Source organism: Macaca mulatta, chromosome 3 (genome assembly GCF_049350105.2).
Source record: "Macaca mulatta isolate MMU2019108-1 chromosome 3, T2T-MMU8v2.0, whole genome shotgun sequence".
NCBI classification, from domain to species: Eukaryota; Metazoa; Chordata; class Mammalia; order Primates; family Cercopithecidae; genus Macaca; species Macaca mulatta.
Window position 1 is genome coordinate 180,509,229 of NC_133408.1, and position 23,507 is coordinate 180,532,735.

The 23,507-nt window shown below is 51.2% G+C and overlaps 1 protein-coding gene across 3 annotated transcripts; it reads left to right on the forward strand.

The window, feature by feature from the left end:
• Window positions 1-241: 241 nt before the first annotated feature.
• Window positions 242-23,249, forward strand: ADCK2 (aarF domain containing kinase 2). 3 transcript variants are annotated; one of them, XM_001082263.5, is made up of 8 exons: window positions 242-1,558; window positions 1,909-2,055; window positions 6,439-6,567; window positions 8,410-8,505; window positions 14,054-14,305; window positions 16,903-17,031; window positions 18,071-18,124; window positions 22,803-23,249. In XM_001082263.5, the coding sequence occupies exons 1-8, from the start codon at window positions 626-628 to the stop codon at window positions 22,941-22,943; spliced, it is 1,881 nt and encodes a 626-aa protein (XP_001082263.2). In that variant the 5' UTR covers window positions 242-625; the 3' UTR covers window positions 22,944-23,249. The 3 variants fall into 3 exon arrangements, with proteins under 3 accessions (XP_001082263.2, XP_014990562.2, XP_014990561.2); XM_015135076.3 differs by lacking the exon at window positions 14,054-14,305; XM_015135075.3 differs by lacking the exon at window positions 6,439-6,567.
• The last annotated feature ends 258 nt before the right edge of the window (window positions 23,250-23,507 follow it).

The window sequence follows — 23,507 nt, forward strand, 5'->3', positions numbered from 1 at the left end:
TCTTTCATTATCTGTTGTAATTTTGCAATGGCGCTTACAACCCAGTGGCCGAACCCGTCCCACTCATCTCCTGCGCCCCTCCCCTCCACCACAGCCCTCGGTGCCTGGGTTCCCTTCGCCTGCACCCCCGCCCGCCCCCGAGGCTCCGCCCCCGACGCGCCTCCCGCCCTCCACGCTCCGCCCCCAACGCTGCGCCCAGCCCTCCCGGCCCCCGCCGCGCCCGCGCCGTGGGCTGGTGCCCGCTCCCCAGCTGTCTCGCACTGGCGCCTGGAAGCGCGGTGACCCTGCGGCTGCCCGGCCCCTGCCTCCGCCCGCGCGGCCCCGTCGCTCAGGTCGCGCGCGCCGGGGGCCTGGCTTCGCGTGGGTCCTGGCTCCTCCCGTTCCGCAGTTGGTGCGGTCTGACAGCCCCTTCCGTGCGGCTCGGCGCGGCCGGCGGGTGTCAGGCGGGGCGCGGGCCTCCGGCCTGAGGCCCTGCGAGGTGCGGGCGGGAGCGGGGCGCGGAGCCGGCTCGGATGGGTAGCTCCGCCCGCGGGTGCAGGGCCGGGCTTCGGCTTCACCGCAGCCTCGCCTGAGCGGGCGCCCCTGAAGTGGAGGGCGGGCTGCTTGGGCCGCGGGCCTCGGGAGGATGGTGGCGCCCTGGCGCGTCTCCGTCAGGGTTTGCCTGTCGCACCTGAGGTGCTTCGAGCTCAGACAGGGACTCAGCCTCCTGAGGCCCTCCGAGTGCCCTCGCGATGCCAGGCTTTGCTGGCTTCTGCTGGGTACTTTGCCCAAGGTCGTCTCCGTGTGCGGGGACGTGGGTGAGGGGGCCACTGACGTCCTGGGTCGGCAAAGGGTCCGCTGCAGCGCAGCGGCCGGCGCGGGGCTCGCTGAGAGCCTCCCCCGAGCGGGACCTCTGGGCGGCGTCTTCCTGCATCTCCGCCTCTGGCTTCGCGCCGGCGCTCTGTTGGTGAAATTCTTCCCCCTCCTTCTCCTCTACCCCCTCACCTACCTGGCTCCCAGCGTCTCCACCCTCTGGCTCCACCTGCTTCTGAAAGCCACCGAGACCTCAGGCCCAACCTACATCAAACTGGGCCAGTGGGCCAGCACCCGGCGCGATCTGTTTTCCGAGGCTTTCTGTGCCCAGTTTTCCAAGCTGCATGTCCGAGTGACCCCCCACCCGTGGGCTCACACTGAGCGCTTCCTTCGGCAGGCTTTTGGGGAGGACTGGGGGAGCATCCTCTCTTTTGAGAACCGGGAACCTGTGGGCTCAGGCTGCGTGGCCCAGGTGTACAAAGCATACGCCAACACTGCCTTCCTGGAGACTGACAGCGTCCAGAGACTTGGCAGGGCCTCCTGTCTGCCGCCCTTCCCAGATGCTGGGGCAGTCGGGGGCCTGAGAGAGCTCTTTGGATACCTTGGAAATGGCCGGAAACCTCCAGGAAATCTCGCAGACCAGTCGTTTCTAGAAAGGCTGCTCCTCCCTGAAGCTGACCTGGTTGGATCAAACGCAGGGGTGTCTCAGGCTCAGGTCCCTGGCCACCAACTTGAGCCAGGTCACCTCATCCCCGTGGCAGTGAAAGTAAGTGCTCTGAGAGCTCACAGCTCACCTCTCCACTGAGCTTTCCCAGATCAGAAACACCCGCCATGCAAATCGCCCCCACGTTTATTTCTATTTGCCTTACCAATATCTGAGAGCTTATTTCATGCAAGCTGTTTCATTTATTGGCTTGAAGTGGCGCTGTGAATAATCTGATAGAGGAAGATGAGCTGGGTCTGGAGTGAACTAGCTGCTTGGAAGTCAGGACCACATTCTCTTTCCTTTGATGAGAAACCACCTGGCTCTTCCTTGGATGGTGGGACCTAGCCCTGGCTGGGTAAAATGTGTCCAGCGGATTTCTCCTCCTGTCTCACGGTTCCTCTTTCCGACAGGTGTTACACCCTGGCCTGCTCGCTCAGGTGCATATGGACCTGCTGCTGATGAAGATTGGCAGCCGAGTCCTCGGACTTTTGCCAGGCATCAAGTGGCTTAGCTTGCCTGAGATTGTGGAGGAATTTGAGAAGCTGATGGTCCAACAGGTGAGTTCTCCTCCCCTCAGCTGTAACTAGCACCTAACATAGTTCTTGCCATTAGCTGCTGCTTAGTAAATGTTGAATGAATAATTTTCCGGTATGTCATAGCTCATGTGATGTGTTAGAGCTGGTAACACTAGCTGATAAAACAGAGAACACCCAAATCTCAGTGGCTTAATGCAACGAGTTAAGTTTTTGCTTATATCAAAATTCTGGCCTAGAGTGGTGGCTCATGTGTGTAATCCTAGCGCTTTGGGAGGCTGAGGCGGGTTGATCACTTGAGGCCAGGAGTTCGAGATCAACCTGGCCAATATGGTGTAACACTGTCTCTACTAAAAATACAAAAATTAGCTGGGCGTGGTGGTACATGCCTGTATTCCCAGCTACTCAGGAGACTGAGGCATGAGAATTGCTTGAACCTGAGACGGAGGTTGCAGGGAGCTGAGATCGCACCACTGCACTGCAGCCTGGGCGACAGAGCGAGACTCCATCTCAAAAGAAAAATAAAAACAAAAAACAAAGTTCTATGCAGGTGAACTGAGGCAGAGAAAGGGAGCTCTTTATTTTATTGTTTTAAAAATAGAGACAGGGTCTTGCTATGTTGCCCAGGCTGATCTCGAACTCCTGGGCTCAAGCCATTCTCCCTCCTCCGCCTTCCAAAGTGCTGAGATAACAGACCTAAGCCACCGTGCCCGGTCAAGAGAGGAAGCTCTACTCCCTAGTTTCAGGGGACTCAATTTCTTCCCAAGTTTGGCACTGCCTCCTTCGACATGTGTCATCTGGGGTCAGCGTGGATTGAAGGGAGAGGCCATGCAGGGTCACATAAGAGATTTTGTGGCCAGGCCTGGAAGTGGCAAACATCACTTCTTCCCCGTTCACTGATCAGAGCTTTAACCGCATGGGCCCAGTGTTAACTGTGAGCTTGGGAAACACCATCTTCCTTTGTGCCAGGGAGGAAAAGGAAATGATTTTGGTGGAGAGCGTCTAGCATTATTTCTGCCATAATCACTGACTCCAGAGTGAGAAAATAATTAGCAAAGTCACACACTGTGCCTTTGTTCTGCTTTGATTCCAGGGCAAATTGAGTCAACAAGGACCTCCTTCATGCTCAGGGCCCTTGGGACATTTGTATAAGGATACAGACTTAGCAAACACACTGAGAGTTGGGGCTCCACGTAGGCACCTGTTGGCTCCTTGTTGGGTAGTGCAGAAATTGGCAGGTTTTCAGAAGCAACCTGCCAAGTCTTTGTTTAGAGCCTCTGATTTAAGATTTTAAGTCCTAGGGATTCATTCTAATGTTCAGAAAGTCTCTTAGTCTGTTCGGACAGAATACCATAAACTAAGTAGCTTACAAACAACAGAAATGTATTTCTCGAGGTTCTGGAGGCTGAAAATTCTAGATCAAGGCATCGGCAGATTTGGTGTCTGGTGAGGCCTCACTTTCTGGTTCATAATTGGCACCTTCTGTGTCATCACATGGTGGAAGGGGTAAGGGATCTGTCTTGGGTCCCTTGTGTAAAGGTGCTAATCCATTCATGCAGGCTCTGCTCTCATGACCTAATCACCTCCTAAAGGCCTCATCTCCTAATACCATCACCTTAGGGCTTAGCATTTCAACACAGGAATTTTGGGGGGACACAAACATTCATAGCTACAGAGCAATGTAATTTGATAATAAAAGCAAATTAAAACAGAGAAAATGGCATCAATTCCAACAACCATCTCTGCATTAATTCCTCTCAATCTTCCCACTCATCTGAGTTTCAGTTCCCCTTGCAGAAGTCTGACAGACATCATGTGGTTCCATCACTTCAAACTCACGTCTCTGAATTACACCCCATTTGCCTTAAAAAATCAGCTCTTCCTACTAAGCCTCTCTCCATCTGTCAGTAGTCCCATCATGTTCCTAGGCTGGAAACCTTAGAGTTGTGGGTCTGGATATAGTGTGTGAGTGTCTCTCCATTCATTTATAAATTTATGTAATAGTGACTAAAATCTCTGTTAGGGCTGGGTGTGGTGGCTCATGCGTGTAATCTCAGGACTTTGGGAGGCTGAGGTGGCTGGATTGCTTGATAGGAGTTTGAGACCAGTTTGGGCAACATGGTGAAACCTCATCTCTACTAAAAATACAAAAAATTAGCCAGGCATGGTGGTGCTTGTCTGTAGCCCAGCTACTCAGGAGGCTGAGGTGGGAGAATCGCTTGAATCTGGGAGGCAGAGTTTGCAGTGAACCATGATCACGCCACTGCACTCCAGCCTGGGTGACAGAGGGAGACCCCATCTAAAAAAAAAACAAAAACCAAACTCTGTTAGAAGCTGGTAAACAAAGAAAACAAGTGAGCTTTCCTATCCTTAAGAAAGACAGTCAGGGCCAGGCACAGTGGCTTACACCTGTAATCCTAGCACTTTGGGAGGCAGTGGCAGGTGGATCACTTGAAGTCAGGAGTTCAAGACCAGCCTGGCCAACATGGCGAAACACTGTCTCTACTAAAAATACAAAAATTAGCTGGGCATGGTGGCACACACCTGTAATCCCAGCTACTCGAGAGGCTGAGACAGGAGAATCACTTGAACCCGGGAGGCGGAGGATGCAGTGAGCCAAGATCACGCTTTTGCACTCCAGGCTGGGCAACAGAGCAAGCCTCCATCTGAAAAAAAAAGAAAGACAGTTAGCCCTCTGTCCATGGGTTGTGTATCCCTGGATTCAATAAAAAATGTAGTTAGGTATATGATAGTTGCATCTGTATTGAACATGTACAGACTTTTTTTTTCTTGCATTATTCCCTTAACAATGCAGTTTAACAATGATTTACAGAGTGTTTAGGTTGTGTTAGGTATTATAAATAATCTAGAGATGATTTAAAGTATGTGGGAGGATATGCATAGGTTATATGCAAATACTATGCAATTTTAAGTCAGGGACTGAGCCATCTGGTATCTGAGGGAGGCCCTGGAAGCAATGAACCTGAGCCTGGCTGAACCTGAGCATGGTTCAGCAGGGCTCGGAGGAGGACGTGGTTGCTGTCCTTGGCTTGAGCTGCGTATTGAAAGGTGACTGGTGTTTGCAGTTGGACCAAGTGGGGGAATAACATTCCAATCAGAGGCAGTAAAGAAGCCAGAGGAGAGCTGGGGGTGTTAGCCACTCTGGGATGTTGAGCACTCTGTGGAGTTGGGTGAGGCCAGGTCTTGGGTGGTAAAAGGAAGGGGAAGGTGCCATGAGAGATGGACCTGGACAGAGAAGTAGGGGCCAAATCATGACCCACCTGGATGCCATTCTAAGGAGTGCAGACTTCACCATGCAGGTGATGGATCGGAGGGGAAGGATGAGTCAAGGAGCACACCCGAGGCACCTCTGTTTGAGCTCAGGTGACGGGATCTGAGGGCATGTGCCTTGGGAATGGCATTGTGGGAGAGGGACTGATCTGAGGGCGGTGAGGTCTGCAGACTTGATGGCACTGGGCCGTTGCTGTGCACGGACGGGAAGAGAGAAGGCGTGATCTGGGGACTCAAAGGTGACTGAATGTGTGGGGATGGTGAAGGGAAATTCCATTTAGATGTTGAGCTTCAGGGTCTCTGGGCTCCCACCGGGCCACATCCAGGTGTCATTGGATATGTCACTCTGGAGGCTGGCATTGAGGTCTGACCTGGGGATCAAGGTGCTGTCAGAGGAGGCACCGGCTGAGGGCTTGGTGGATGTCAAGGGGGCACACACGCTGACTTCAGTCAGGAGAAAGGACATCAGCTCCTGGGGGTACAGGAGACCCGGCCAAGACAGGACAGTGAGAGGCAGCAGGGACGCCGGGAGAGTGAAGGGCAGGTGCCAGAGAAAGAGCCACCACGAAGAGCCAGGTCAGCAGCAGCACCAGCCCCGGATGCCCACAGAGGTTGATGATAAACCTGGAACTGGTCCTTTGGGTCTGTTGAGTGGTGGCTGGGGAGAGTAGCGGTGGCAATGTTGATGCGGTGGGTGGAGAGCCGCTGTGAGGCGGGGAGCCCTGTGTGGAAGTGGCTACAGCATGCTGGCCCTCATGGAAAGAGAGGGCTGGGGGCTGGGCCTAGAGAAGCCAGATCCCAGGGAGACGGAGAAGGGACCCGTGGGCTGGTGTGAAGCAGACGGGTGGCAAGGGTGAGAGTAGCGGAGAAGCAGTACAGCCCAAAGCCCACCAGGGCACCTGCTGTCTGCAGCCTCCAGGAATTCACACAGAGATCTGGGATTGTTGGGGCAGGCTGTAGCCCACGGATTTTGCCTCCTGAGTTTCTGGACAAGTCCTGTGGGGCAAGCTGGTGGGGAAGGTGGGGTGGATCTCATGACTTGCCGGCTCCTTGGCATTGCAGATGTCAGTGTGACTGTGCCCAGACTAGCCCTCCTTTCTGTTCATTTCTCTGTAGATCGACCTGCGTTATGAAGCTCAGAATCTAGAACACTTCCAGGTCAACTTCCAGAATGTGAAAGCTGTCAAGTTCCCCACCCCTCTGCGCCCCTTTGTCACCAGGGAAGTCTTGGTGGAAACGTATGAAGTAAGAGTGGTGGCTTTGCCTGGCCATACCTTTCGCTTGCCACTTGCAGTGGGGTCGTCTCCAGCCCACAGAAAGGCTTCAGTCTGGAGAGAGGATGGGATTTGTGTGGTAAAATTGTGAGGAGCTGGGACGTGTTGGCCTCGGGGGTGGGGGAGGCAGTGTTGTAGTGAGGTAGCTGAGAGCACTGGGTGTGGCCCGACCTCCTAGATTTGAAAATCTACTCTCCCGTTTTATTAGCTAGTGACCTGCCTTACAGGATTGTCTCAGGAGTAAATGACACACTGAATGCAAAACGAGGAGCTGGGCACAGAGAAAGTGCTGAACAACCTTGTGTCATCTCACTTGCCCTAGCTATCCTCTACTCTAGTTCAGCCTTCTCTCTCTTTTTTTTTTTTTGAGACAGAGTCTCACTCTGAAGCCCAGGCTAGAGTGCAGTGGCATGATCTCAGTTCACTGCAACCTCCGCCTCCCAGGTTCAAGTGATTCTCGTGCCTCAGCCTCCCAAGTAGCTGGGATTACAGGTGCGTGCCACCACACCTGGCTAATTTTTGTATTTTTTAGTAGAGATGGAGTTTTGCCACGTTGGCCAGGCTGGTCTTGAACTCCTGACCACAAGTGATCTGCCCGCCTCGGCCTCCCAAAGTGCTGGGATTACAGGCGTGAGCCACTGCACCCAGCCCAGCCTCCTCTTTACAGATGGTGATGTGAGATTCAGGGAATCTCATGAACATGACGTGAACCACGCAGTGTTCCTAGCTGTGTGAACTTGAGCAAGCTGCTTAACTTCTCTGGGCTTTGATGCCTTCATTTGTTAATTAGGGATAACAAGATCTATCTCCATGGGTTGTTTTGACAATTTTTTTTTTTTTTGAGACAAGGTCTTGCTCTCTTGCCCAGGCTGTGGTACAGTGGCATGATCTCGGCTCACTGCAGCCTCCACCTCCTGGGCTCAAGTGATCCTTCCACCTCAGCCTCCCAAGTAGCTGGGACCATAGGCACAAGCCACCATGTCTGACTAATTTTTGTATTTTTTTGTAGAGCCTGGGTTTCACCCCGTTGCCTAGGCTGGTCTCAAACTCCCGAGTTCAAGTGATCCTCCTGCCTTGGTTTCCCAAAGTGCTAGGATTATAGGTGTTAGCCACCACACCTGGCTACTTTTTTTTTTTTTTTTTTGTAGAGATGGGGTCTCCTTATATTGCCCAGATCCCCACTGGCTGATTCTTGCCCAGAAACCAATTCTCTGATGCCCGCCCCTATTGTTTCAGGACATCACATCTCTTATCTTCAGTAGCAGGATTGATAAGTTTCCTTTCCAGTAAACCTATGTGACTTGTCATCCTTCTGATAGCTGTTATAGGAGGGAATGTAAAGAAGTTCAAATCAATGTGTGGATGACAGATTTTTGTTTTGTTTTGTTTGAGACAGAGTCCCTGTCACTCAGGCTAGAGTGCAGTGGCGCAGTCTCAGCTCACTGAAGCTGTGACTTTCCGAGCTGAGGTGGTTCTTCCACCTCAGCCTCTTGAGTAGCTGGGACCACAGTTGTGCACCACCACCCATGGCTAATTTTGGTATTTTTTGTAGAGATGGGGTTTTACCATGTTGTCCGGGCTGGTCTTGAATCCCTGGGCCAAGCAATCCACCCACGTTGGCCTCCCAAGGTGCTAGGATTACAGGTGTGAGCCACTGCACATGGCTGAATGACAGATGGGTTCTAGGAAAGGAAGAACTCTTTGGGTTACTTCCTAATCAGTGAGAAGGCAGTGCTGTAGTGCCACGTGGGAGGAGGAGCCGGCATTACAGGCTGGCTGGGATTAAGCTGTTCTCTCCCTGGTCTTTCTGAAGGAGAGTGTGCCTGTGTCCAGTTACCAGCAGGCAGGAATTCCTGTGGACTTGAAGAGGAAGATCGCACGGCTGGGGATCAACATGCTCCTGAAGATGGTGAGCTCATGGCTGGAGTGGGCTCAGGCCCAGCATGTGGTCAGCTTGCAGATGGGGAGTGGGCTGGGACTCTGGCTATCTGGGTGGGAAGGAGAGCCAAGCAGCAAGCTGCCAGGTTGAGAAAGTCTGGTCTAGAAAGAGTGGATGCTACCATAAATGGCCATATGTCCATGGTGTCTGTGAAGCACTTTTTTTTTTTTTCCTTTTTTAAGATAGGGTCTCATTCTGTTGCCCAGGCTGGAGTACAGTGGCAAAATCTCCGCGCACTACAGCCTCAACCTCTTGGGCTCAGGTGATCCTCCCTCCTCACTCCTCAGCCTCCTGAGTAGCTGGGACTACAAACATGAGCCACCAACCCTGGCTAATTTTAAAAATTGTTTTGTAGGGGCAGGGTCTCACTATGTTGTCCAGGGGAGTCTTGAACTCCTGGGCCCAAGTGATTCTCCCACCTTGGCCTCCCTCCCAAAGTGTTGGGATTACAGGCATGAGCCACTGTGCCCAGCCTCTTAAGTACTTTGTCAGTGGCTCAGGCTCTGTGTGCTGTGGGCAGAAGGGTGACCATGACCCAGTTCTGCCAGCATTGCCTGTAGTTTAGCGAACAGCTGAGACAATATCATATTTTAAATGCTGCTTTGCTCATTTGTTCAGCACATGTTTATTGAGCACCTGCTAGGTGCCAAGCACTGAATTAAGGGCTGGGATTACAGTAGTGAGCAAAATAGACACAATTACAATGCTCATGACATACTGTTCCTTGGGAAGACAGGCTACGACTAAGTCACTGATTTATAGGGATAGGTGCAGGGTGCCAAAGGGTCATTTCGGAGGTGCTTATGCTAACCCAGGGATTCACTCAGGAAGTGGCTCCATCTTGGCTACAGTGTGAAGGTCTAGGTGTCACTGCATAAGGACAGGTGGCAGGGAGTTGTCCAGAGAGAACAGCTTTTGCCGAGGCCTGGGTGAGCTACTGCATGATGCCCTTGGAGAGATGAAAGCACTTAGTATGGCTTGCAAGAGAGTTTGAAGGAGGAGCAGTGATTGCTGAGGCTGAGGAGGTGAAAGGGGCCTGATCACGAAGGGTCTAGTAAATATATGAAAGAGTTTGGACTTTAATCCAAGGGCAGATAAGTTCATTTTGAAGCTTTTTGCCCTTAACTTTAAAAAATTGAATTCCAATAATATTTAAATATAAGGTACTCAGATCTTAAATGATGCTTAGTGAATTTTTAAAAAGCATCCCAGTGCCCAGATTAGGACATAGGAGAGTGTTGGCTGGGCGCAGTGGCTCATGCCTGTAATCCCAGCACTTCAGGAGGCTGAGGCGGGGAGATTGCTTGAGCCCAGGGGTTTGAGACCAGCCTGAGCAACATTTCGAAACCCTGTCACTACAAAAAACAAAAAAAAACCAAAAAAAACCCCACAAAAATTAGCACCAAAAATACGAAAACTAGCACCATGAGGTGGTGGCAGTCCCAGCTACTCGGGAGACTGAGGCAGGGGAATTGCTTGAACCCAGGAGGCAGAGATTGCAGTGAGCTGAGATCACGGCACTGCACTCCGGCCTGGCGACAGAGCTCCATCTAAAAAAACAAAAACAAAAACAAAAAACCATAAAAAGACATAGGAGGTTTTTATGCTGAGGAATGCCCTAATGTCACAACCTCAAGTCCGCTTCATGGAGTTGGAGCGGGAGGGTGAGACGAGAGTCAGGGGAGCCAGAAGGTAGATTTTGATTCTTGGACATTTGAACATGTTCAAGTGTTTCCACCTCCTAAGAACTCTTGGTAGGTTTTGTCTTTCCTGTATCTACCAGCGAGGATTCTGAAGGCCCCCCAGCTGAAGAAGGGCCTGGCTGCATCAGGAGGGCATTCTTTGTTTCACAAAGGCCAGAGCCGTGGTTTACAACAGGGTGGTTTTGTCTACCAGGGGACACCTGGTGATGTCTGGAGACATTCTTGGTTGTTATAGTTGGGGGTCGGGGGTGCTGCTGGCACCTGTCAGGAAGAAGCCAGGAGCTTACCACCCCAGAGTGCAGGGACGGCCGTCCCCACCCCCAGCAATAGACTGAGAAACCCTGGGCTGGAGGGATGGAGAAACTTACAGGCACAGGGACAGGATTTGATGGTGCTTCCAGGGGAAACCTTCTATTTCCTTGTGAACTAAGAGGGGCCATTGTTCTCTGCTGAGAGTAGGATGCAGAGGGTTGTGGGAGAGGAGGTTTAAAGAGAATAGAGAGGTTTGAAACTGCTGCCCTGGGACTAGAAAGAGCTACTTGGAAAATGTGGATGGTCGTCAGGAGGGGCAAGCCATGTTGGTGTGGGAGAGGCAGAGGGGGTGTTTTGCCTATTTGCAGTGTAGCCTGGGGGTTAGGAGCTGGGAGCCCAGAGCAGGATTTGTTTTGAGTTCAAATCTCAGCTTCCAGCTTACTAGCTCGGGGCAGAGAGGAGTGTCTGCGGCCAGTTACTTAACCTTTGTCCTCAGGCTTCTTATCTTTCAAAAGAGGATAAGAAGTGCCTTCCTCATAGGGTCCGCATGATGGTTAAAGGAGTGGAAATTCCTAAGAAGCCACAGTGAGTCCTAAGCCACGCTAGTTATGGCTGCCTTTATTGGTAGTAATTGTGACCCAGCATTGTTAGCAGCCCCCATGCAGGACCAAAGGAAGAAGATCTTAGATTGTTGGGGGTCTGGTCTTTCTGGTGGTTGGGACGGAGGACAGTGGTTGAAGGGATGGATGACAGGAATGGGCGACAGGGTCGAGGTGGATAGGGAGGAAGAATACCTAGGTCTCAGAGGCAAAGAATCATGGTAGCAAAGACCCAGGCATGTGGTGAGAGCTGGAGAATGAATTGAGGAGTCAGAGATGGAGCTGTGGGTGGAGGCACATTTGGAGTCCCCGCAGCAGGGTCGCTCAGAACAGGTGGAGTCCTGCAGGCTGACAGCACGCACGCACGTGCAGAAGGCTGAGAGCCGTTTTAGGGGTAGGCTCAGGTGACTCCTCTCCAACCCCAACTCCACTCCATCCCAGGGCCTGTGGGATGGGGAGTCAGCAGCTCCCACCCCTCTGGCTCCTGGAGAAGCAGGATTGTTGAGGCACACCTAGGTTTCAATTCAGTAGTTGCAGTTAGAACCTAGTGGCAAGAGGACTTTGTCCACAGGAACAGGGCTCCAAGGGGCACAAGAGGGATGTAGCCAGGGGAGAAGCAGCATGAAGCAGCACCAGGAGAGGAGAGAGGATGAGAGGGCTCCAGTTTTGGGGTCAGGATCGGGGCATGAGACCCTGGGTGGAGCTGAAGGCAAGGTTCCAGAAGATTCAGAAACTTAAAAACAAACAAACAAACTGAATTACAGCAACATTCTATAAAGTGCATAGATCTTAAATTATGCTCAGTGAAATTTTAAAAGTATACCAGGCCAGGCCAGGCCAGGCATGATGGCTCACTCCTGTAATCCCAGCACTTTGGGAGGCTGAGGTGGGCAGATCACTTGAGGTCAAGAGTTCAGACCAGCCTGGCCAACGTGGTGAAACCCATCTCTACTAAAACTACAAAAAATTAGCCAGGTGTGGTGGTGCCTGCCTGTAGTCCCAGCTACTTGGGAGGCTGAGGCAGGAGAATCGCTTGAACCCAAGAAGTGGAGGTTGCAATGAGCTGAGATCAGACCATTATACTCTAGCCTGGGCAACAGAGTGAGACTCAGTCTCAGAAAGAAAAAAAAAAAGTATACCAGGGCCAAGATTAGTGACCTACTTAGGAGGCGCTAGCCTTGCTGGAGGGTCAGCCCAGCCTTTGGTGACCATGTCCTGCAGGTGTGCAGGTTCCAGCCCCCTAGGTCCCAGGATTTTCACATGGGTAGCAGCTTCCCTTATCCCTACCAAAGCTACAATCTGGATTAGGACAGTCCTTTCATGGTCTGCCGCCATGAGGGATGGGGTCTATGGCCTGGATCTACAGGGAGGAGGGATCCATGGTGCTTGGGGCCCTGTGTCAGCTGGAAGCAGTCCCGAGAGCCCATCCACCAGCAGCTGTTCTGCTCCTGCCTTGGTCTCTCCTCTCATCTCTTGTGGAAGGATTGCTGGGGTTTCTCTGACCTCTGAGATGACTGATTATTGGAGGCTGATTCCTGTTCCACAAGCCATGCCTGAATCCAACACAATCCCTGGGGGTTGCTGTCCAGTTTAGCAGGTTCAAAGCTTTGTCCTTCCTGCTCCTCCAATTCTGCATGCCAGTATGTCCTGAGAACTGTGTCCTCCTCCACAGAAGGGCTCTGTGTGCATGTGGCTGCTAGTGGCACTCGCTCTCACACCTCACTGATGTGGACAGGTTGAAGTAATGGAGGGAAAGTCTGATTTATGAGCTGTTTTTAAAGAAATGCAATTCTATGAGTTTTAAGAACATAGAGGTTTGGGGAAAATCTATTTTTTTTTTCTTTTTTTGAGATGGAATCTTGCTCAGTCGCCCAGGCTGGAGTGCAGTGGTGCGATCTTGGCTCACTGCAAGCTCTGCCTCCCGGGTTCATGACATTCTCCTGCCTCAGCCTCCCAAGTAGCTGGGACCACAGGCACCCGCCACCGTGCCCGGCTAATTTTTTTTTGTATTTTTAGTAGAGACGGGGTTTCACCATGTTAGCCAGGATGGTCTCAATCTCCTGACCTCGTGATCCACCCGCCTCGCCCTCCCAAAGTGCTGGGATTACAGGCATGAGCCACCGCGCCCGGCCGAAAGTCTTTAATAAGTAGCTAATTATTTTAGTTAGAATATTAATGATTCAACTCATAAAGTAAAAATAAGGCATTTCAAATGCAGTTTGGCCTTAGGCTTTTTATTTTATTTATTTTTATTATATATTTTTTGAGACGGAGTCTCGCTCTGTTGCCCAGACTGGAGTGCAGTGGCATGATCTCGGCTCACTCCAACCTCTGCCTCCCGGGTTCAAGCCATTCTCCTGCCCTGCCTCTACTTGGTAGCTGGGATTTACAGGCATGTGCCACCACGCCCAGCTAATTTTTGTATTTTTAGTAGAGGCAAGGTTTCACCTTGTTGGCCAGGCTGGTCTTTAACTCCTGACCTCAAGTGATCCACCCACCTCAGTCTCCCAAAGTGCTGGGATTACAGGCGTGAGCCACCACACCCAGCCTTATTTATTTATTTTTACAAGATGGGGTCCTGCTGTGTCACCCAGGCTGGGGTGCAGTGGCATGATCATAGCTCTTGAACTATGATCTTGAACTTGAGTAATCTTGAACTCCTGGGCTCAAGTGACCCTCCTTCATTGGCCTCCCAAAGTGCTGGGATTGTGTAAAGCCACTGAGACCAGCCCCTTTATAATCTTTTTAAAATGCTTTGAAAATAATTTTTATTTTGAAACTTTAACTTAGCTCATCCTGTACAAATTCTGAGTTGACATCTAAACAAGAAAGGTCTTTAGGACATGCACCTCTTTGTGGCTGATAGATTGCTGGGAATTTATTGTCACCCAGCAACTTTCTTTCTGTGTGGCTTGGTGGTGCTGTAGGGGTGACTCACTCATGAGCAGTGTGATCTCCTTCCAGATATTTGTGGATAACTTTGTGCATGCGGACCTTCACCCTGGAAACATCCTGGTCCAGGGTGCCGACAGCCTGTCCTCGAGTCGGGAGGCGCAGCTGCAGCAGGCGGACGTCTGTGACACTCTGGTGGTGGCCGTGCCATCTTCCCTGTGCCCACTGCGACTGGTGCTGCTGGATGCTGGCATTGTGGCGGAGCTGCAGGCCTCCGACCTGAGGAATTTCCGGGCAGTTTTCATGGCTGTGGTGATGGGGCAGGTGAGACTCACTGGGACCACAGAAGTTGGGGTGAATTTTTTTTTTTTTTTTTTGAGACGGAGTCTCGCTCTGTCACCCAGGCTGGAGTGCAGTGGCCGGATCTCAGCTCACTGCAAGCTCCGCCTCCCAGGTTCACGCCATTCTCCTGCCTCAGCCTCCCGAGTAGCTGGGACTACAGGCGCCCGCCACCTCGCCTGGCTAGTTTTTTGTATTTCTTAATAGAGACGAGGTTTCACCGTGTTAGCCAGGATGGTCTCGATCTCCTGACCTCGTGATCCGCCCGTCTCGGCCTCCCAAAGTGCTGGGATTACAGGCTTGAGCCACCGCGCCCGGCCTGGGGTGAATTTTTTTAAATTAAAAAAGTTGGTGAGGCATGGTGTCTCAGACCTGTAATCCCAGCACTTTGGAAGCCTGAGGCGGGAGGATTGCTTGAGCCCAGGAGTTCAAGGCCAGCCCGAGCAACATAGTGAGACCCTGTCTCTATAAAAAATAAGAAAATAGGCCAGGCACAGTGGCTCATGCCTGTAATCTCAGCACTTTGGGAGGCCAGGGCGGGTCGATCACTTGAGGTCAGGAGTTCGAGTCCAGCCTGGCCAACATGGTCTCTACAAAAATACAAAATTAGCCGGGCATGGTGGCGTGCGCCTGTAATCCCAGCTACTTAGGAGGCTGAGGTAGGAGAATCGCTTGAACTCCAGGGGGCAGAGGTTGCAGTAAGCTGAGATCAGGCCACTTCTCTCCAGCCTGGGTGAAAGAGTGAGACTCCATTTCAAAAAAAAAAAAGAAAAGAAAAAGCCAGGCTTGGTGGTGTGCACCTGTGGTCGCAGCTACTTGGGAGGCTGAGGTGAGAGAATCGCTTGAGCTCAGGAGTTCAAGGCTGTGGTGAACTAGGATTGCACTGCTCTCCAGCCAGGGTGACAGAGAGAGACCTTGTTTTTATTTTAAAGTTTCAAAAAATTAATGGAGATGGGGTCTTGCTATATTGTGCAGGCTGCCTTGGGCTCAAGCCATCCTCCCATCTCAGCCTCCTGAGTAGCTAGGACTACAGGCTGGGTGGAGGGCAAATCTTTTGTACTCTGGGGAATGCCTCTGTCTCTGTCTTTTTTTTTGAGACAGAGTCTCACTCTGTCACCCAGGCTGGAGTGCCGTGGAGTGATCTCGGCTCACTGCAACCTTCACCTCCTGGATTCAAGCAATTCTCCTGCTATGCCTCCTGAGTAGCAGGGATTACAGCCACATGCCACCATGCCTGGCTACTTTTTGTATTTTTAGTAGAGATGGGGTTTCACCATGTTGGCCAGGCTGATCTCGAACTCCTGACCTCAGGTGATCCGCCTGCCTCAGCTTCCCAAAGTGCTGGGATTACAGGTGTGAGCCACTGCACCCGGCCGGAATGTCTCTGTCTTGACACAGGACAGGTCTCATTAGCCCAGTCATTCTTATCAATGCTCACACTTGCCAGCCTGCCGGAAACGAGTGGAGGGAGGCAGGAGGACAGGAGGCTAGGCTGCCCTTACGGGGCTTTCTGTTAGCAGGTGTTGGGTGCGAATCAGGCCAGTTCTGAGTGGCAAATGGTTTGGGACCATGGGAATAAACAAGTGCTGTTTCATGTTAGTAATTTCTGGTCCTTCTCCAGCAAACATCCAGGTGGTCACCAGGAACGCTGGCTTCTTGACCAGATTATGGCTGCCCTTGGTGTGTGCTACCTGCTTCAAGGTGGCAGGCTGGTGAGATGCGACAGCATAGAGAACACAGCCTCTAAGTGGGGCACAGCATGCTGGCACGTCCAATGTGGGGACATGAGTAGTTTTTGCAGCCTCCCCTATAATTCTGAGGGGCTGCAGTGGTTGAGAATGATTATTCAGAGAAAAGGCATTCGGCAAGGCCTCTGCAGAGTCAAGTGAAAGGACTACATCGAGGGTGACTGTGAGGAGATGCTCTGGCCAGCTGGCAAAGAATTCTCCAGCAAGAAGAACGCTGGAAAAAAGAGAACTGTGTTTTTTTTTGTTTTTTTTAAAAAATTAATTAATTATTTTTTTGAGATGGAATCTCACTCTGTCACCTGGGCTGGAGTGCAGTGGCACAATCTCAGCTCACTGCAACCTCTACCTCTCAGGTTCAAGTAATTCTCCTGCCTCAGCCTCCCAGGTAGCTGGGATTACAGGCGTCTACCACCACGCCCGGCTAATTTTTGTATTTTTAGCAGAGATGGGGTTTCACCATGTTGGTCAGGCTGCCTTGAACTCCTGACCGCAGGTGATCCACCTGCCTCGGCCTCCCAAAATGTTGGGATTAAAACAGCAAAATGCAGGACAGTCCCCGCCTCCGAGAGGGCAAATCCAAAGCTGGGGCCTGAAGTTGGTTTGAAAGTGTCCCCTGGGCCAAGGTTAAGCACTGAGGTGCAGTGCAGCAGGAGTGGGGGCATTCCTCCCTGTGGGTTTGGGCAAAGGGAAAACATCACAGCCCGAGGAGGAAGAGCCAAAAGCAAGATGCCAGAAAAGTCAGGGTGGAGCTGCTGAGATGAGAAAGCCGCTTGGGCACCACGTCCAGGTTTATGCTCGCTCCACTCCAAGTCCCTTTTCTTTTGCATCTTTCAGGGCCAGAGAGTGGCTGAGCTGATCCTGCATCATGCCCGGGCCAGCGAGTGCAGGGATGTGGAGGGGTTCAAAACCGAGATGGCCACGCTGGTGACCCAGGCCAGGAAGAACACCATCACCCTGGAGAAGGTGGGCAGGTTACTTGCGGAACAGGGGCCGGGGTGTCCATACCTGGCCTGGGGCAGAGCAGATCCTGGGTCTAAGGGAGATCTCTTTATGAGGGGTGTGAGTGTTAAAGCAAAAAAAGAGCCACCCCACATCTTCCAGGCATGAGGAGGCCCGATGAAGTTCCTGGTGCTCAAGGGGGCCTCTTTGTGCAGTGCCACTTAGGAGGCTGCAGCTCCTTCCTCATCCAGGGTCACTGTTCATTTGGGGACAGCCAAGCACACAGGGAGGGAGGACTGTGGTCTCCAAGCAGCCAAATGATGTGCCCAATGCACATGTCCCTTATTTAAACCCAAGCCAGAGCCTGCTTTGTATTTTACACACAGTTCTAGCAAAATTGACTGTTTTATCCCCAAGTTCATGGCCACATTAACAGGAATGGGTCAGACAAGGAGTGGCCACTGGCACGCTGGCCCTGCTGATCTAGTCTATCCAGGTGTGATTATTTTTTTAAATTTTTTTGAGACGGAGTCTTGCTGTGTCACCCAAGTTGGAGTGTAGTGGTGCGATCTTGGCTCACTGCAACCTCCACCTCCCAGGTTCAAGCAAATTCTCCTGCCTCTGGCTCCTGAGTAGCTGGGACTACAGGCATCCGCTACCACGTCCGGCTAATTTTTATATTTTTAGTAGAAATGGGGTTTCACCATGTTGGCCAGGCTGGTCTCGAACTCCTGACCTCAAGTGATCCTCCTGCCTTGGCCTCCTAAAGTGCTAGGATTACAGGCAGGTGTGATTTTTGTGGTTGCTTCAGGGATGGGGTGGGTGGGGCTCAAAAGCTTGTCCTCCAAAGGCCTCTGTGACCGAGTCTTGAGGTGGGAGTTGGGCTTGTGCTGGAGGAGTCCTTTCCAAGTTTGTCAGATGGTCCCTTTTGCGCTCACTGATGTATGTATGCCCTGGCGGGGGAGTGGGGTGGGATCCTGGGGCTGAGAGTGTGTGGGTGGTGGGAAAGAATCGGTTCTGGAAGGCTCTGTGGTCTGCATTAGCCTTTATTTTGTTTTTCCAGCTTCATGTGTCCAGCCTTCTCTCCAGTGTCTTTAAGTTGCTGATGACTCACAAGGTGAGGGCCAGTCAGAGAGGAGGTCTCTGGGGAAGGTGGGACGGGTCAGGGTGGGAGGGGAGGACACAGGGTAGTGGGAAGTGCTTCTATTATATGTTGTTTTTTTTTTTTTTTTTTGAGACACAGTCTCACTCTGTTGCCCAGGCTCGAGTGCAGTGGCACAATCTCGGCTGACTGCAGCCTCTGCTTCCCGGGTTCCAGTGAGTTTCTTGCCTCAGTCTCCTGAGTAGCTGGGATTATAGGCACGCACCTCCACGCCTGGCTTTTTTTTTTTTTTTTTTTTTTTTTTTCACTATGTTGGCCAGGCTGGTCTCAAACTCCTGACCTCAGGTGATCCACCCTTCTCAGCCTCCCAAAGTGTTGGGATTACAGGCATTAGCCACTGCGCCCGGCCTATTACATATTTTGAAGGCATTTTTAGTAACAAGCCATTTGCAACAAGTGCTTTGTAGCACAGTTAGTCTGTGTATCTGTCAAGTCGGTGTAGTCTAAGTATCTGTGACATTTAAATGTAGAAAAGTGTATTTTAAAATGTAGAAACAGCCTCTACCTCTGGCTTTTCATGTCTTTCCCTCCTTGGTTCACATTCTTGATGCTTGTGTTAATGTAAATCATGCTTAGCTCTTTCCTGGTGGAATGAAGTCCTGGGGTCCAGGGTCCACTCGAGAGGGTCATGCCTCGTGTCCTGGTGCTTTCAGAGACCCTAGCAGGACTGTTGTGGCCCCTGCCTGGCTGCTGCAGTCTATTAGAGGGAGCTGGCCTCATGGTTCATCTTAGCCTGTGTCCTGGCTCTGTTGCCTTGTCATGGAGCCTAGTCTCGGGCACTCTTTAAACTAAGGCTGCTGGCCAGGGGTAAGCAGTGTTGAAGGTGGAGAAGGGAGGACCTTGTCGGAAGATGGCCCTTTCCATTGCATCTGTTGAGGGTCTACATTCTAAGAAGGAAACATTACGTGGAAATGGCAGCAGCTGGCAAGAATAATAACACAGAAGTAAGAGCCAGAAAGGAGCTTTGTGTCTGCTCTGGCCCCTTCATCCTGCAGTGGGTATGCTGGAGGACAGGTGGGCAGCTCATCTGGTCGACCTCACAGCAGAGCCAGGGTTTGTCATAGGACCCAGGACCCAGGCCAGGTGCTGGCTCTGCTGCTCCCACAGTGCTCTGCAATAGCCATGTGCTTGGGACTCAACTGAGATACAGACCGAAGGGTCCCTCAGGACTGACGGGGGCAGTTAGGGCCCCCAGGAGTGATGGGAGCAGTTAGGGCTGCCACTGGTGTGTGTGTGAAGCTCACCATCTGGGAAAGGCCAGGTGCTTTCCACACACCTCAGCTCAATCTCAGGACAGTCCCACAGGCGGGTAGGAGCCCCACGGTTTTGTCCCCACCAGGAGACGGAGGACAGAGGTTAAGTAACTATCCATGTCCTCTGCATGGTGAAGCCACAGTCTGGACCCCTGTCTCTCTAACTCCAGAGCTTGGGCTGGCTTTGTTGGTGGGGTTTTTTGTTTGTTTTTAGTTTTTGGTGAAAAACTTTTTTATGCTTTCTAAAACTTTGGCAAAGTTCTGTTGTAAAAACAGCTTAAGTGTTGCCTTAGTCTTAGGGGAGAGCCTCAACCATTGCTAGCGAGTGGCTCAGGGAGGAACAGGAATGGATGTGCACTCTTGGGAGCTGAGAGCACGGGGCCTGGAGCAGGCGGAAAGGCTCACGTCAGCCCCTTCGCCCAGCAGCGCTGACCTGTGCCAGCAGTTCTCAGCCCGCAGAGGCCGTGGTGATTGTACTTACAGGGCTGTGCTGTGGCCCCCTCTGCTTGCCCTGTGGTACCGCCCTTAGCTATATGACATCTATTAGTATCCAGTTTATCCCCTCAGTGTTCCAAGAGGCAGGCACCAAAGCTGAGAGGCCGAGCAGCTCACCTGTGGCCACATGGGCCGAGCCCCCGCCTGCTGCTGGGTCCTCCTGCCTCCGTGGCTCACTCTGAACATCTGCTCCCCACATAGTTTGGGGCATGGTGGGTGAGGGGCCTTGAGTGTTTGCTGCTGCTGTTCCTAGGATGGAAGAGCAGACAGAGGGTCTAGGGCAGCTACTGCATTCTAAGCACTTCACTAGGCCCTTAAGTTTGAAAACATTTACAAATTTTTCATTGTGATGAAAAACACAGAAAATTTACCCCCCAACCCTCTCCAGATGCATAGTATAGCATTGTGCAAATTGACTAGCTCCCCATTCCCCTCTCCACCCAGCCCTGGGAACCACCATGCTGTTTTATGTTTCCATGATTTTGGCTACTCTAGATATTTCATATAAGCGGAATTATACAGTATATTGTCCTTTTGTGATTGGCTTGTTTTACTCAATATAGTGTCCCCAGGTTTCATCCATGTTGTAACATGTGACAGGATTTCCTTTTGAGACAGGGTCTCACTCTTTCGCCAGGCTGGAGTGCAGTGGTGCAATCTTGGCTCACTGCAACCTCTGCTTCCTGGGTTCAAGCGATTCTCGTGCCTCAGCCTCCCAAGTAACTGGGATTACAGGCACCCGCCACCATGCCCAGCTAATTTTTGTATTTTTAGTAGAGATGGGGCTTTGCCATGTTGGCCAGGCTGGTCTCGAACTCCTGACCTCAGGTGATGCGCCCGCCTCGGCCTCCCGAAGTGCTGGGATGACAGGTGTGAGCCGCCGCACCCGGCCTGTTACTCTGTTGATGTTCACTGGGTTGTTTCCACTGCTCGGTTGTAGTGAATAATGCTGCAGTGAACATGAATGTGTAAATACCTTTCCAAGATCCTACTTTCAAATTTTAGAAAAGTTTTAAAAATGTTTAATGTAGCCAGTAAAGTCTATAAATTGTATTCTGGCTTTCCAATTTTTAAACATATACCCCAAAATGGGTTTTCTGGATCCTATGGTATGTTTTTAGTTTTTGAGGAACTTCCATAGGAGCTGTACCATTTTATGTGCCCACCAACAGTACAGAAGGGGTCGTTTCTCTCATCCTCACCAACAGTTGTCATTTTGTTTTGTTTTTCGTGGCCATCCTAATGGGTGTGAGGTGATGTCTCATTGTGGTTTTGATTGCATTTCTCTACTGATTCATGATGTTGAACATCTTTTCATATGCCAGTTGGCCATTTATATAATATATCTTCCTTAGAAGAAATATCTATTCAGGTAGCACTTAATTTTTAAAAATAAAGTATTTGACAGTAACATAGAGGTAAAGGAATCCAATCCACACCAAGAACCCACCACCCAGCTTCAGAATGAAAGCATTCCCAGAGGTGTTGGAGCCCTGGGTTCCCAGCCGGACCAGAGCCTGTGTGGCCAGTCCGCCAGGCTGGAACTCCACGAGCTGCTCCTGGGCTCCACATGCTGCTGCTTCTGGATCAGCCCAACCCCCGACAACCTTCCAGCCCTTAATGGAGACAAATACTTTTAAATTTCTAACAAAGAATATTTCCCATGATTCAACCTTCCATTTCCTGACCTTCTGTCCACTTAAAAAGCAGATTCCTGTTCTTCTAGGTTTAAATCTGGCTCTATTCCTCCTCACTCAGTGGCCTTGAGCAAGTCATTGAACCTCTCTGAGCCACAGCTTCTTTCTCTATAGAATGGGGATAATGATGATACTTTTGAAGAACAGTTGAATAATCCATGTCAATTGCTATTACTACTAATCTGGCTCTGAAGGGATAGCTGTACCCTGTTTGAGCAGTCAATTGTGTATTGTCTCTTATTTGTTTTTTATTTTTTTGAGATGCAGTTTCACTCTCTTGCCCAGACTGGAGTGCAGTGGTGCAATCTCGGCTCACTGCAAGCTCCACCTCCTGGGTTCACGCCATTCTCCTGCCTCAGCTTCCCGAGTAGCTGGGACCACAGGTGCCCGCCACCATGCCCGGCTAATTTTTTTGTATTTTTAGTAGAGACAGGGTTTCACTGTGTTAGCCAGGATGGTGTCGATCTCCTGACCTCAGGATCCACTCACCTTGGCCTCCCAAAGTGCTGGGATCACAGGCATGAGCCACCGCGCCTAGCCTGTGTGTTGTCTCTTAAAAAGGCTATTGTAGACCAGCTGACGTGGCTCCTGCCTCTAATCTCAGCACTTGGGGCGGCCAAGGTGGGAGGATTCCTTGGGGCCAGGAGTTCGAGATCAGCCTCGTCAACATTGCAAGACCCTCTGTTTACAAAAGAGTCCCAGTCTCAGGAGGCTGAGGCAGAAGGATCCCTTAAGTCCAGGGGCTCAAGGCTGCAGTGAGCTGTGATCTTGCCAGTGCACTCCAGCCTAGGTGACAGTGAGACCCTGTCTATAAAATACATACATACATACATACATACAGGTTACCATAGGTTTTGAAGAATGACTTGTATTTAAATGTATAGTGTCTGGGATGTGTGTGAAAGATTTATTTGGTCATTCATTCATACGCACAAATGGACACAAACCTAGAAAAGTATATTCTGCACCCCTAGATTTTTCCTTAGTGTGTCCAGTAGATGGGAGGCTGGGCGAGTAGATGAGATGGTTGGGGAGATGATGCGGTAGAGAACAGAATGTCAGGTAGATGGTAAACATCCCGTGGGCAGGTCTGAGGGGGGCTGAGAGTGGATAGCAAGGTGATTATCCAGGACACACGTCCCTGTATCAGTAGGTTCCGAGATGAACTGTTCTGTTTTTCTGTTCCAGGTAAAGCTTGAGAGCAACTTTGCCTCCATTGTATTTGCCATCATGGTGTTGGAGGGGCTTGGCCGCTCGCTGGACCCCAAACTGGACATCCTGGAGGCAGCGAGGCCCTTCCTCCTCACAGGCCCAGTGTGCCCTCCGTGATGGGGCAGTGGCCTGTGTGGGCCTTTGTCAAGAGCTGGAGGCCACTTCCAAGAGCCTCTCCTATGGCAGCTGGGATGTTTAAAATTGGGACACCAATTTCAAATGTGACCCTCCAGTGGTAGAAGGCACATCATGGCTTCCTCCGCTTGGTTTGAGGGTCTGTTCAAAAGCTTTGGGCCAATTAGGGAGTAAAAGGAGGGAAGGGGCCTATCCATTCCATTGTGGAAGCTGGGCCAGGTGCCAGGGACACTCTCCTTCAGGGAAAATGTTCTGTGTAGGAGGACGAATAAATTTATTTTGTTTTCCTGTTTTTCTCTTTTCTTGACCCGCTGTACTCCCTGGTCAGGTGGGTCCTGCTGGTAGTTCCCAGACTTTGATATTTAGGTTAGAAAATGCCATCAAGTCCTATTGCTCCTTAGTGTGTGTGTGTGCACTCACGCGCACACACACACACACACACACACACACACACACACACAATTTATGTATAAATTTCCTGCAGGTGCTACCTGCCAGCATAAATATACACTTAGGGCAGATTTCATTGTACTTCAAATTATCTTG